This window comes from Amia ocellicauda, chromosome 6, assembly GCF_036373705.1.
Source record: "Amia ocellicauda isolate fAmiCal2 chromosome 6, fAmiCal2.hap1, whole genome shotgun sequence".
NCBI classification, from domain to species: Eukaryota; Metazoa; Chordata; class Actinopteri; order Amiiformes; family Amiidae; genus Amia; species Amia ocellicauda.
The window spans coordinates 13590865-13606874 of NC_089855.1; the positions used below are offsets into that span (position 1 = coordinate 13590865).

Consider the following 16010-nt stretch of genomic DNA (forward strand, 5'->3'; position numbering starts at 1 on the left):
AGCATCTACCCTGGGTCCTAAACCCTGCCCGCTCGTGGTTGGTAAACAATATTGTTCGTTAGGGCTCCGATATCAGAATATTTTACATATCACTGAAAAGGTTTTTTTTTTTAAATGGCAAAAGAATCGTCGGTTTATTGCGGATTTTGCCAGGAGTCCAAAGAGACGCGTTCAACCGGACCCCTGTTGAAGAAGGACAGCGTGGTTGCACACGAGTGTTGCATGGTGCGTACTTAAAATGAGACTGGAAAAGAAACCTCGTTTAAAAACATACCACACATCTCTGGTAACATGTTTTTGTATGCAAATCGGCCATGACACATTGCACATGCATGTATGCTGTAGCTCTGCTGACAGTTTCAGTAGTTAGCGTGCGTCAAATCCACGTCCTGTTTCGTTGCGCATGTGGTGGACACTGGTGGTCTCACTCCGGGATACTATACAACTACAATTCAAGCGCAGTTATCTCATTTGTCAATTTGGAAATACTTCAACTTTATAGTCACACTTTTAGCTTTCGTGCAGGCTCATGCATTTACTAACTGAAAAAGACTCAACAAAAACATTAGGCCGGAATTGGAACATGCTTGCAGGATGGAAACAGTATTTGTACCTCAAGGTGTCATGATCCCAGAAATAGGAAGGTCAGTATTTATAGTGCATCGTTGTTATTGTCAGTGTTATTATAAAATAGTTTATAGTACAAACGACAGATGTGCTTTAAAACATAAATGTATATCATTGTTTGAAAATGAACCTTCAGGATTTGTTAGATTCTGCACACCCTGACCGTGCAATCCACCCATCCCACCAGCAGATGTCTTCAAGCTCAAGGTGAATTTAGTTGAGCAATGAGCCAAAACATCAAATCCACTAGCTATTCCACCCTTTGCTATTAAACGTGTGATTGTCCAGTACAGGAGAAGCAAAAAGACTGCTAGTGTGTGTGTGTCTTCTAATTATTCTTTATTTGGTTCCAGTTGTTCTCTTCTGGGATCCACACCAAGAGCATTCCTGAATTTGATGATCTGGCAGGATTTTCAGTAGAAGATGTGACCGAGGAACAGAAGCGGGGGAGCAAACTGGCATGTGACGCTGTGTTATTCGGTTGTTGATTTTTATGTTCTGTAAATGATCTTTTGTACATATGGCAGCAATTGATGACATGAAGTCAGCGGGATGGAGGGGGTTAGCAGAGCTTTTGATGTCGTTTCGGGTTGTCCGTGAAGCCAATGACAGAAGCCAAGTTCAGGGAGGTGTGATCCTTTAGGAGAAGCTGCAGCAGAAGCTGTGCCACTAAAGATAAAAGATAACTGTGAACTTAACTTAGATATTAGACATAGTGTGTTCTATATGGTCTCCCTTGGATGACATTTATTTTCTAGAAATAAGCTACACAGAAACTGTACTGAACCTGGCCTGTGCAGAGCAATACACAATCAAGCTGACATTTACACACTGGTTACGCATTCTTGCTGCAACAATAATGCAGACAGAATATATTTGGTATGTAGACGGGGCAATGTCCTGCATCAATTTGTATGACTTCTAAGAGTTTTAGCCACAGCCAGCTAATCCACAATAGAAATTAACATTGTTATGTAATCAAAAAGCATTTTATGTATTAAGGAGAGCTGTCTTTTTTTAATATTTAAACTAGATGCATGAAAAGATCTAATGCGTCACGGCTAGAAGATTTGTAGTGATTTCATTTGTTTATTTTTCCCTGCCTTTCACAGAAATGCTTCCAATGTAAGAAGTATGGTGCGACTGTTGGCTGTGACCTCACAGAGTGCGAAAGATCTTATCATTACTTGTGTGCCCTAAAGGACAAGGCTGAAAAGCTGGAAGATGATGAAAAGGGTATTTATAAGTGAGTATGCATTTTGTTTGACAGCAGATTTTTTTATTTGATCTACAAATAACATCTACATGAAAAGGCAGTTTTTATTTTCCCTGCTATTATTTTTTCCCTGTCTGAATTGTTTAGTATTATTATTAATAATTCAAATGTGGGAATTTACGTTTGCAGTGTCTGAGCCCCCCAAAAGTAACACATCCCTTCCTTCTGAGCATTTTATGTTGCAATCACTGAGCTAAGGTTTATTGTCACTTGTGTTTGTATAGACTGTTCCTATTATTGCTGAGTTACCAAGAATTATCTATTGGCATTTTTTACATGGAGTGTTTTAAGGAAAAGTTTTAAGTTAGTATAGTAAGGGTATGATCTAGTATATATTCATAACCTAAGAAATGTGTATGAACTGTGCTAAAACATTAGTAATAGTTACATTTCATGACTGGAATTTCTTTAAATTGGAAAAAAAAGAAGTTAAATATTGGGGCAAAATGTATGCTAAAATGACTTCAGTATTTAAACTGCAGGAATGTACAGGGTGCAACACATTTCGTCTAGTCCTTATTCTGGTTCCTTTACGGCTGTTCTTAACCATGAAACATATAGACACCAATACCTTTTGAAAAAACATCTGTCTTTTATTTGTTTATTGTAGGATTTTCTGTGAACTGCACAAGGATTTTCGAGATGATGAATCAGGAGGTAATTTGACTTTGTTTTTCTGTCTTGATGCATGATCTAGTTTCTAATTCAGAAATGTTTAGACCTTGTTTACCTGTTTGTCTGTATAACCGCTTATTTGAAAGGTAACAAGGGTAACCTGCTTGGCAGTCTGGACTGGGAGCAGGAGTGTGAGCTGCACTGCCAGTTTACAAACCATTCAGGGGCAGTATTAAGTATTCAGCATCCACTTCCCAGCTAACACACAACGTAGCCACAATGTTGAATTACGTTGCTACAACATTGTGGCTAAACTGTGTGTTAGCTGGGTTATGTGTAGTGGTGCAGATTAAAAACAATGATCAACTCATGAACTGCTGGCTGATACGAGTGAGGATTCATATTTACTCGATAGTAGGCACTACTCCCACGAAAGATGTGTTAAGAAAGAAACCATTTATAAGACATCAAATAGTTTTCAGAACAACCAACAAAGCAACCGCAGAATAAATGAACTAGTGAATTAAACAATTAAGTCATTAAGAAATACGTAAAAAACATAATCGAAACGAACACTGACACATTGCTGAACAAAATATAATATAAAATGACAATCAATAACAGCATATGTTCTCTCTGTGCATGAACAATAGGCAACATTTCGTTTGTGTGGATGTTGGGCGCATCATGTAATTTACTCGCACTGTACACCTGTATTGCAGTTACTGTAGCAATGAGCAGTTTTATACAGTACCAGTTCAGAGTGTCTAAAGCTTCAAACACATCTGTCTTTAGTTGATGATTCTTCTGGGTCACCTCGGAGTGAGGACGACAGCACGAACATAACAGAAGACGGTGACGATGAACTGATGATAAAACACAAAGTATATACCTTCTGTTTCACCCAAATTATCTTTTTTTAATGCTTTTCACTTGTGAAATATTCTATCAAAGGAAAAAAAGTAGCAATGTTATTGTATACAATATTATAATTTCTACATTTGTAGGACTCTGAGTTAAAACTGGAATTGTGTAATTAAATGATGCAATTTCTTCTCACTCTCACAGATAAAAATGTATTTTATATGATAGATAAAATTATGAAATCTTTCTGATGAATCATTTATGATAGTGTGGTTTATCAGGAGCCCTCCATGATACATGTATTGTTGTAATTTATTTAATTCTCTATCATTTGTTTCGAATAGTTGGGTGTGAAAAGTTTAATCAAAGCACATATGCATTGCATTGTGATTAAATTCTTCACTGGCCACGCCTTTAAGATACAGATTGGCAAAGTCAGGTGGTTCACAGTGGTAGTAGGTGATGCTGGTATAACATATAATGTCTTACATTGCTCATTTATCTTTTTTACGCTAGAGGAAAAAGTCTCAACCAAAGAGGTAAGCTTTTCTCATTACAGTCTTAGTGGGTTGCAAAAATGCCAGTAGTTTGTTTGCAATGGAGAGACATTGATACTTCATATGCACACACACACACACACACTTTTTTTCTTCTGTTTTAAAAGTGCCTTTATTAATACTGAAGTTTTTCTGTTTAGGAGTCTTAACAAAAAGTCGAAGAAAGTCACTGTGAGCGGCACCGAAACAGGTACAGATGAGTTGTGTTGTGAGAGGAAGTACTGCAGTGTCTGAACCCACAACTGAGGCAGGCTGTGCAAATGCATTTTGGAAGGACTGCAATCCCTCAGGTCTTGCAGGTTGTGTTGTTAACTGCTACACAACTTCATTTTGATTGGTTAGTAAATGTTTTATGTTTTGTATACAGATTTAAAAGGTAGTTCTCTAGTCATTTACATTTCATTTCGTATCCTACTGCCTGTGCTCGGAGTCATTCTTAGTTTTTCCGTAATTTATATTTTCTGTGTTTAGATGTTGGATACAAAGAGAAATCGGAGAAAGATAAGAGCTGTGCAAGATAATAAAACATTATTTGAAATGTCTGCAATGTAAAACTGTGCAAAGGCAGTTTAAGCACTAAGCATGACTTCTGTACTTTTGCACCCAACTTCCAAAGCATGCTTCATACTGTCATTGGTGCAAAAAAGCCACAAATCCAAAAGTGGGGCTTGTGACCCAATCTGCATCCCCATCATTTACATCCACATGTGGAAAATGTACATCTGAGAGAATGTAATGTTTGTGCTAGTTTAAATGAAGGTGCTTTGATCCAAAAAGTATGTTTTGGTGATTTAAGAGGAATTCAGTAGAGGCAGACAAAAGGATATTGACACACCTGTGCTTCTGGTATTTTGGATAATAATATATATACATTATATTCTGTCCAGTGTGGTTGTGTCAATAATTGTGCCTCATTTTTAATTCAGTAGATGGAAGTGACTCCTCTTGTGAAGATAGTCAGATGTCTGTGGAATCGGATGGTGATGAAGTCGTGATGCGTACACCCAGGCGTAAATTTAATTGTCCAGTAAATGTTCTAAATGTTTCACTTTTCATTGTTCAGTGATTCCTAATTTTTAGCAGGGACTATATGACATGTTTGAAGCTGTGGCTAAAATAACTATTGTTTTAATTGAATTTCACCCATTATACATAGAACATTTTGAATATGAAAAAACATGATTTTGGGCTTTTCATAGCCTCACATCTGTGCATATGTCCTAACCAAGAATTATTCTAGTCTGCTTCACAGTACTTTTTGCCCCTGTCTTAAAGTGGATGATCTACAGGGCTTCCTTTGGTTTTGTTTCCCACTGAAGTACATGATTAAACAATTTAGTTGTTGAATTGAGGGTTTGATTAGACCTTCAGTTATGTTCAGTTCTTTAAAACACTAAAAGTTGATCAATATTACCTTAAATAATTTGAAAAATAATAATAATGAGAGGGGCTGTTTGACAATATTTTGGTTTATTTGCTCAACACTTGGTACCTCGGCAGTAACAATGTATCTGCATTGGGCAGATATCCTGTAGTAGTGAAATATTAAACCTAAGCTTTGCACAAATATTACACATTCCTGTACTGAACTTTGATAATCGGGTCAATTTCTCACAACTCTGTTTTTTTTCAGGCGTTCAATGAAGACTCAGAATCTAAAATGTAAGATTTGTTATGACTGTAATTGTATGTCATGGTAGCTCTTAAAAGCTGCTTTCTATGTGCAACATATGAAGTTAATTTATTTTTCAATATATTACTGTGTCCGTATAGATCAGTAGTTTAATATACTCACACTAACAGGAGCACAGAAGTTATGGTTTGCTATTTGTGTGAATCGAGAGAAAAAGCTTTAGATTTCATTTTAGAAATGTTTCAACTGGAAAAGAGAACTGTTGGCCAGATACAATGTCACATTAGTGCTCTCATCTCATCCGATTCATATTCTTACTCCCTAGACAAAACCGTGCCGAAGAACCAGGGACTTCAGCTTCAGGTAAAGCTTTCCACTTGCATACTATGTGTGCTAATTTATACTCTAATTGAGCTGGATTATACACTAATCTATTTAATTAAACTAAAATCTCAAATTCTCCTTGCTTCTCTGACAAGCGGGTGGCCTATATTCACTTATTGGAGTTGTAAATTCAATTTCTGGAGAGGGGTCGGAGCCTAGTCTCACCTGGGGGTCAAACACTACTTTTGCAGTCGTTGCTTTTACATCCCTACACCCTTCCCAATCTTTTACATTTCTAAAAATTAATTGAATCGTTGTTTGGCACAAATGGCATGAAACAGCAACCTACCAACAGACTATAATATCTCTTCACTGCAGTTCTAACCTCTACCTTCTCATGAACAGGGTTTACTGTGAAGCCCTGTAGTGTCAACATAAGGCCCTGCCCGGTGAGTGTGACGCTCTAGACTGAGGCTGTTTTCCTTCAGATTTTCTTCTGGGAGGGTTGGGGGGTGTTTATGCATTTTTGACAGCCTTGCACTTGGAGTCCAGTAAAACTATTTCAGAATGTACAGTGAGGGAAAAAAGTATTTGATCCCCTGCTGATTTTGTACGTTTGCCCACTGACAAAGAAATGATCAGTCTATAATTTTAATGGTAGGTGTATTTTAACAGTGCAAGAGCAACTTTGACTGAAATAACCACTCGTTACAACCGAGGTATGCAGCAAAGCATTTGTGAAGCCACAACACGTACAACCTTGAGGCGGATGGGCTACAACAGCAGAAGACCCCACCGGGTACCACTCATCTCCACTACAAATAGGAAAAAGAGGCTACAATTTGCACAAGCTCACCAAAATTGGACAGTTGAAGACTGGAAAAATGTTGCCTGGTCTGATGAGTCTCGATTTCTGTTGAGACATTCAGATGGTAGAGTCAGAATTTGGCGTAAACAGAATGAGAACATGGATCCATCATGCCTTGTTACCACTGTGCAGGCTGCTGGTGGTGGTGTAATGGTGTGGGGGATGTTTTCTTGGCACACTTTAGGCCCCTTAGTGCCAATTGGGCATCGTTTAAATGCCACGGCCTACCTGAGCATTGTTTCTGACCATGTCCATCCCTTTATGACCACCATGTACCCATCCTCTGATGGCTACTTCCAGCAGGATAATGCACCATGTCACAAAGGTCGAATCATTTCAAATTGCTTTCTTGAACATGACAATGAGTTCACTGTACTAAACTGGCCCCCACAGTCACCAGATCTCAACCCAATAGAGCATCTTTGGGATGTGGTGGAACGGGAGCTTCGTGCCCTGGATGTGCATCCCACAAATCTCCATCAACTGCAAGATGCTATCCTATCAATATGGGCCAACATTTCTAAAGAATGCTTTCAGCACCTTGTTGAATCAATGCCACGTAGAATTAAGGCAGTTCTGAAGGCGAAAGGGGGTCAAACACAGTATTAGTATGGTGTTCCTAATAATCCTTTAGGTGAGTGTATATATATTTAATATATTGGCCAAAGAAATACTCGCCTCTATACATTTAATCTGATTGGCATGGTTAGCTCCTTCACCACTAGTTAGTTTTCATGGGTAACTCTCCCCATTTTGTTTGTGCACCTGCTTTGTTAATGAAGAACCTTTCTTTAATGAAGTGGAGAAGTAAAGCAATAGAATATTTAATATAAGCTAGCAGGGAAGAGTGACATAGGAACAATCCAAGTGTCAGTCTTAAAAGCTTACAAGTTTGTCACAAGTTTGGTTTAATACACTTATCATGGGCTGGGCAACATGTCTAGTGGGAAATTACCGTCACAGAAACAGATTTATTCACAGATGTATTCTTATCTTCAGCATATGTCCAGGTCTTAAGTTAGAAAAACACAAACAAACGCAAATAGAAGACTTTAACTTGCTGATTTAGTTTAATTTGCTGACCTTTAACATACCCGTATTTGTTATGCTAACATTAAGGTGAATCATTTCAGTTAATATTAATAATTTACACTGGTTTCTTCAGTTAGTAGACACATTGCAAGGTTGTTTGAGTGGAAGAGGTTTAGTTACTTAGTTTATTTTCATTCACAAATTATGACTAAAAGCATTTCACAATTGTATGCAATGCTTGCAATTCCATATTTAAAACTTTTGTTTTATTGTTTCCAGTTCAATTATGTTGTTGAATGTGATTTATCATTGAACAAACTGACCATTTTGAACATCTTTACCATTTTAGGTTATGAAAAAAGATCCTCCAAGCAAACCTCTACAGAAAGGTATGTACGCTTATTCTTATAGTTTTTCACATTTATTTTAAAAACAAACTTTATGCTGTGATTCAAAACAACATTTAAATAATTAAACCTTTAATCTTCAGTTTTTAGTCTTCACTGTTCTAGTGACTTTGTTTTGAGCATTGTTTATAAACTGAGCTAAAGATATGTATTTATTGGAAGATGAAAATTATTATATCTATATTTAACATTTAAAGGTTGGTTAAAGGTGAAAGTCCTGATCTGGAGGTCATCCAGTAGAGGGAGATAATGCAAAATGTATTATACTAGTACATTTATTTTGCCTACATAGTGTTTCAAATCTTCCACATTTTCCAAACAAATGTATCCATGTTCTGTAAGTCAGTGCAGAGGCAAAGGTTTCTTTGTGCAACACTACAATGTATATTTCTTGTATAAGTGTGCATATTCAGTTGCATTGGAAATTGTATAGGAATGTTTTAAAATATTTTCTAGATTATATATTATAGTAGCTTCGTTTTCTTGTGCATTGGTTTAATAGTCTTTTTTTTTTTTTAGTCACCTTGGAGAAAGACGTGAGCCAATAAATATTAAACTTATACTTTGTGTATAATCTCATGTGCAGGGAATCCGGCCTCATTCTGGAGGAAGTGCCGGGAGGCTGGGTGTGTGGAGAAAATCTTCTCAGACTTCATTTTAGCCATGACCGCTGTTTCAGAGAGAATAAACACTGACCAGGCAGATGATGAAGGTGAGGATGATTTAAACTCTCAGCCAGCAACATCAGCAAAAACTGGAAGAGTATAGAAGTATCTGCTGACAATACATTAGGTATGTTTTTATGAAATTCCATGTCTCTGAAACCGTGCGCTCCTACTGTCCTCAGACTACGCCTTTTCTCTGAAAGTCCTGCAAGCGTCTGGAATGTTACCCACAATTCTTTCAGAAAAGGAACACGGTAAGGAATGTCTGTCTGTTAATAGAAAGGGTAAGCAGGAAGTTTTTAATTGGTGCATACCTTGACTGTGCACAATGCTTGTGCCTGTACTCCACCACTCCATTCAATTTCAAACATCCTGACCCTTCTCAATGTAAAAGACCTGCAAGTACAGGCAAACTCAACTCCCATATCCTTCTCATTGTTGTGAAAATATGTATAAATTGGAGTAGGTACATAATGTAGCTTATAAAATGAATATAGGGTACATGGTATAGTGATATGCTCTAGAATGTGATAATGCCAGTCTTCTGAGGAAAGTTTTGTTTTGTTACTGTTTGTTTGACAGAATTCGAGGAGAAACTGGAAAAAGTTAAAAAAGAAAAGGATGTTTTGGTGAACTCAAAACGAGCAATGCATTCAGTGAAAGAGATGTTGAATATCGAATAAGTGACCAGGAGAGGAATGCCAGTGCAGAATCTCAACTTGTACCTTTTAGAAGAAAATGTGTCAATATGTTTGACTTGTCTTTTCAGAAGAGCAGTAATCCTATAATTCTAAAGTTATATCTGGTCATTTCGTGAATTTATATGGATTTACATACTTCAGAATCCAGTTAAGTTCACAATATTATTTTAGTTTTTAGTTCTTCTTAAACAATTTTGTCACTGTAAATAAAATATTAATGTTCCTCTTGTACCCAAGGTTAGTTATCTTACCTGTGACAGATGCTGCCTTGTTCGTACTTCTGAAATAAAAGGGTTTGAAAAAGGCTCATGGCACCTTTGTCTTCTGTTTCTGCCACACAGGCAACAGAGTGTGACATGACATTAGTTGGTACTAAATCAGTGAGTGTGATGACTAGGGTTGTGTAAGATGGCAGGAATCGGCATCACAGCATGCTCTTAGTTTGCCATAATTTCAAGAGATGCAGATAGACTGAAGTTCAACACACAGCTCTTCTTTCACAGTCCTAAAAACATGAATAAATGTTTGAAACACTGATTATTCAGATAGATCATACATGGGTTCCTATATGTGTTCCATAGTAAGTATAAGCCTTACTGCACTCTGTAAGGAATTATTTTGAATCTGTAAACTTGAAATGCAAAATACTCACATTTGACCTGATAGCAGAGGTCAAGTTCAAGGTCATGCATGGATAGAGCGCATATGCTTTCCTATGAGTTCTATAGTGACCAACATGGCATCTGCCACCCATAAGCTGTCAAAAGTTTAAAAACAAATTAGCAATATCCATGATTCTTAGCTCCGATCGGAAAACGGATAACATTTTTGGAAATCTCATACACATTTTCCTATCTATGTTCTATAGTAATATTGCCTGTAAAAGCATCCTGGAAGGAGTAATGATATGCTAAATACCTGAAGACAAGTTGTAACATAACCAACATTCACAGTATCTGGCTCTGAGAAGGTCAAAGGTCAGATGTAATGAGATAAAGAGAAAGTATGGTGCTAAACGTAACCTATGAGTAGATATTAGCTGTCAAAAATGTGGGGGTCCTTTGACAGCTTTTCATTTCTGAACATTTTTTTTAAACACATCTCCTACCGTTTTTCATTCATCAAGATGACACTTTTTGTACTGTATCTGATAATGTATACTGTTGTTTTTAGTGCTGATTGGTGGTCCAGATTCTCTTGAGGCCCCGAAAGACCCCAACATTTTCAACAGCTAATAACTGCTTATAGGTTACTTTTCGCACCATACTTACAATTGGGCACTAATAGTAAACCATAGATTCTCTTTTTGAATATAGTATTATATCTGACCTTTGACCTTCTTAGAGCCAGATACTGTATGTTGGCTATGTTAGAACTTGTCTAATCAGAGTAATCAGATATTGAAAATCTCATTATTCCTTCCAGGATGAGATTAAGAGTAATATAGAACAAATTTTAGAAATAGGAATCTGAGGAAACAGCAAAAATTCAGTGAAGGTTTTCTAGATATGAATGAATAGATAACCAGGTGCTCCAGGAAATTTAAAAATAGGTCATTTAGTAGCTATAAGTTCCACAATGAAGAGTTTTGAAATCCCAAGAAATCCCTAAATACACTGAGTAGGTAAGAAATTAACTATTGATCAGTTCAATCTGGCTTTGGGAACAGTTCTAATGAATCTGTACCAGTTTAGGTTGGACTTCAATAGGAGGAAGCTGACACAATAAAGACCTATGAGCCGCACGAGCGGATAGTCTTAGCGCCCACAAATATTTCCTGAGGTACCTGGGAATCATTACTGAGATCAATGAAAAGGCTTTTTTTCCTAAAATATTTTGTTAAGTAAATATTTTAATTAATTAACTAAAATAATGAAGTGAAGTATATGTATAAATAGTAATAATACAAATCGATCAAATATAACTTGAATTTTATGTAAGAAATTAGGAATAGGAGAAAGAACAGCTGTTAGGATGCAGAGCGATGTTAACCACAGTTGAAGGTTTGAGAAAGGTGACGAGGGTTTGAGAGTCGATAAGGCTTAAAAGGTTGAGAAAGGAGAGTTTGGTATGTGTGAGACAAATGTGCTGCCACTTTCAGCACGAGAATGATGGTGATTGAATGGAATATGAGGGAAAATAAGGAAGTTACTGAAGGTATAACTTAATGTAAAATAAATAAATAATTGAATGAGACATAGTCATGGCAAGTTTAAGTCATGAAGCTGTATGGAAATAGTCCTTTCACAAATAGAAAAACCCTATCAGTTAGGAAGGGATCCACCCCCCAGAAAGGGGTAGGGGGGTGGGGGTGTGAAACTGTCGGTGGCCTGAGCTCCCCCTGCATGCCTGCTCGCTTGTCAGACAGCTCTTTCAAAAAAAAACAGACAGAGATAAGAGAGCTGCCTTATAAGTAAATGCAAGTGTTATACTACAAACAGAGCAAGACTGTCAACCAACAGTAATGTCCAGAAATAAATAAGTATATTTACATTACTAATGCTAATAATATTGATGTTGATACAGACGAATAGAAAAATAACTACTATTATCTGTCTTCACAGGAGCCAGCAACAATAAATGTCTCTCACGTTTATTCCACAGGTTCCCTACCCACATGCCATGACACAGCATATTCTCCCCTCTCGCATCGTCCTCCGCTTTTAGTGGTGCGGCCCAGATAGCGTCCTCATGGCCACTGACACCAGTGTCTGTGTGGATGGACAGGAGGGGGGGATGGTGGAAGCATACTATGCTTACCATACTCTGGTAAAAGTAATAAAGAAACTAACTCTGCTGATTACAACAGACAACAGTAGGGTGGCGATGCCCCAGAATAGACGCACAGAGCATTAATGATTAATTTCGCCACAGGTGCTGAAAATAACTTTTTTTTAATTTTATCTTTTAGGACAAATTGGAGAAAGGCCTGAAGAAATCTCCAGAGAAGACAATACATTGAAAAGGGAATTGCTGTGTATTCAAACAAATAATTATGGAAACAGATTACAAAGGAAACACTAATAGTCATACAACTCCAACCTCTTTTAAATCTAAGCGCAACTGAAGGATACAGAGTCTGGTGGGACTATGGGCATATCATTCATTATCCTTTCCATAGTTTAATAAATTGACTACTGGATTGAAAGAATTGTGCTGCTTGGCTGACTAAAATGTGAAATTATAAGTAATGTTTCAATGTAACTATAAGTGGATACACACTTAATAATGCTACTATGGTGTATTATTGTATATGGGAATTAAGTGAAAAACTAGTTCTAAAATTGTAGGTGGTAACAAAGCCAATGCTTTGTAATTAATGAATTATACATATTTGCTCTAGTCTAAAAGGTTTATAGCATAATAAGTTGATTTGGTGGTAGAATTGGCCTTAGAGCAGCGCCAATTTGGTTCTAACTTTTGGGAAATTACAGATGATAATGTTTATACAAAGATTTGTACAGCAGTCATTACAAGGTTTAGTTTTGTAGAATAAGGATGGAATTATGTAATCCATTATTAAAGATGAAGGTTTATTCGAAGAAAAAATAAATAAATATATATATACACTCACCTAAAGGATTATTAGGAACACCATACTAATACTGTGTTTGACCCCCTTTCGCCTTCAGAACTGCCTTAATTCTACGTGGCATTGATTCAACAAGGTGCTGAAAGCATTCTTTAGAAATGTTGGCCCATATTGATAGGATAGCATCTTGCAGTTGATGGAGATTTGTGGGATGCACATCCAGGGCACGAAGCTCCCGTTCCACCACATCCCAAAGATGCTCTATTGGGTTGAGATCTGGTGACTGTGGGGGCCAGTTTAGTACAGTGAACTCATTGTCATGTTCAAGAAACCAATTTGAAATGATTCGACCTTTGTGACATGGTGCATTATCCTGCTGGAAGTAGCCATCAGAGGATGGGTACATGGTGGTCATAAAGGGATGGACATGGTCAGAAACAATGCTCAGGTAGGCCGTGGCATTTAAACGATGCCCAATTGGCACTAAGGGGCCTAAAGTGTGCCAAGAAAACATCCCCCACACCATTACACCACCACCACCAGCCTGCACAGTGGTAACAAGGCATGATGGATCCATGTTCTCATTCTGTTTACGCCAAATTCTGACTCTACCATCTGAATGTCTCAACAGAAATCGAGACTCATCAGACCAGGCAACATTTTTCCAGTCTTCAACTGTCCAATTTTGGTGAGCTTGTGCAAATTGTAGCCTCTTTTTCCTATTTGTAGTGGAGATGAGTGGTACCCGGTGGGGTCTTCTGCTGTTGTAGCCCATCCGCCTCAAGGTTGTACGTGTTGTGGCTTCACAAATGCTTTGCTGCATACCTCGGTTGTAACGAGTGGTTATTTCAGTCAAAGTTGCTCTTCTATCAGCTTGAATCAGTCGGCCCATTCTCCTCTGACCTCTAGCATCAACAAGGCATTTTTGCCCACAGGACTGCCGCATACTGGATGTTTATCCCTTTTCACACCATTCTTTGTAAACCCTAGAAATGGTTGTGCGTGAAAATCCAAGTAACTGAGCAGATTGTGAAATACTCAGACCGGCCCGTCTGGCACCAACAACCATGCCACGCTCAAAATTGCTTAAATCACCTTTCTTTCCCATTCAGACATTCAGTTTGGAGTTCAGGAGATTGTCTTGACCAGGACCACACCCCTAAATGCATTGAAGCAACTGCCATGTGATTGGTTGATTAGATAATTGCATTAATGAGAAATTGAACAGGTGTTCCTAATAATCCTTTAGGTGAGTGTATATATATATATATATATATATATATATATATATATATATATATATATATATATATATATATAGAGAGAGAGAGAGAGAGAGAGAGAATGAATGTCCAGTAACAGGTAAAATACAAATAAAGACAATGGTCTCAGATATTTAAGTTGGATAATAAGAGGAAAGAGATAAGCACATTGTTTTGAAAGTTTGGCAGCTCCACACAAAAACATAGTATTTACACTAGGAAGTTGATTCAGTAACACAGGAGATATGATGCTGCTGACGACAGCTGAGTGCTGTACTGAAATAATTTGTGATAAACTATAACCAAGATTATTATTGTTTTCAATTGTCCCTTTACTGGAAACCTTATAGATTGTGTGAATGTCAACTACTGTACATGTGATAGAGATGTTATAAGGAGGATCGCTGATGTTGTGAGATCCACACATTGTCTCTTCAGATGACCAAATTATTCCACATGGCAGATATGCACATTATGAATCGTGTCCTGAAGGAACCAATGTTTGACCCGTAGTGGCAAAGGTTCATATGGAGAAGACTATGTCTTGTTGAGACACAGTAGGCCAAAGGCGCGGCTTTAAAGACAGCCATGCGGCATCTTGAACAGACCGATGTTGAGGTCCACAATGCAGAAGTGATGGTTGACTTAATGGAGAAATAAGTTAAAATACTGTAATTAAAGGTTTTCCAGATTATAGGAATTTACAATACATTGTGAAACAGCTCAAATGGTGTCCGCGGTAGGATATATTCTTGTATTGATAGTTTAATTTATAACATAATTTTGGTGGAGATGTCAACTTATTCAAATGAATAGAATAAAAGCCATGAAGTCAGAATAAGTCCATTGCCCTTCTCTTAAAAGAGATTTGTAAAATTCACAATGTTTATAAGTTTATAACAGAAATATATATAAACTGAATTTGTAAAAATAACAGATGTTGCTGACTTTTCTATTCTGTAAGTAATATCAGGAATTACTGAGCAAGAAATATTGACTTTTGTATTCTGTTAGAAGCAACAAAATGTATGTATTATCTAGGTAGTAAGTAGGGCTTTACTTTTATGACCTGGGGCAGGATAAATGATGATTGCCTGCCCAAGCAAAGAGAAGGACATTCCTATCCCCTGATTATTTGAATACCTCACTGTACATACATACACATCTCGTAGGTAGCAGACTGGGATGGATGGAAACTGAAAACGCGGCACCAGACCACCTGCCCCTCAGGAGGAAGAAATGATTGTAAACAAACAAAAGACAAACACAATTCTTTTGGCTTCTGTCCGCTTCGCTCTATTGCCAACAGGTGGGACTGAAGAGACTGTATTATGTTTTATATTAATAATAGTATACAGACCGAGGAAAGTAGATCTATTAAGCTAGCAACAGCCACTAAGGCAGTTGTTCAGGGCATGCCCTCTAGACATTCCTCTCTCCACTTTGACTTCCATTTATTATGATAAGAGGAACACCCAAACAGACAGACAGCCCACAGCTGTTTGTCTGTTAAAAGTCTGTTTGTGGAATTAATGAATTGCTTCCCCAGATTAGCAGGAACTGTTTTGTTAATGATTGAGGGACAGTTGTAAAAGATGACTGTGGGACCGGACCTCTGGCATAGATCAAAGAAAGCCACCTCTCCCC

The 16010-nt window shown here is 37.5% G+C and overlaps 1 protein-coding gene across 1 annotated transcript; it reads left to right on the top strand.

The window, feature by feature from the left end:
* LOC136750993 (PHD finger protein 11) lies at positions 1–9873 on the top strand. Its single transcript, XM_066706202.1, has 15 exons — positions 1–225; positions 981–1085; positions 1740–1873; positions 2514–2560; positions 3314–3402; positions 3899–3921; positions 4080–4129; positions 4866–4966; positions 5573–5601; positions 5898–5935; positions 6302–6345; positions 8146–8185; positions 8790–8915; positions 9051–9122; positions 9451–9873. Exons 1-15 carry the CDS (start codon positions 115–117, stop codon positions 9549–9551), a joined length of 1110 nt encoding a protein of 369 aa, XP_066562299.1. The 5' UTR covers positions 1–114; the 3' UTR covers positions 9552–9873.
* Positions 9874–16010: the final 6137 nt, after the last annotated feature.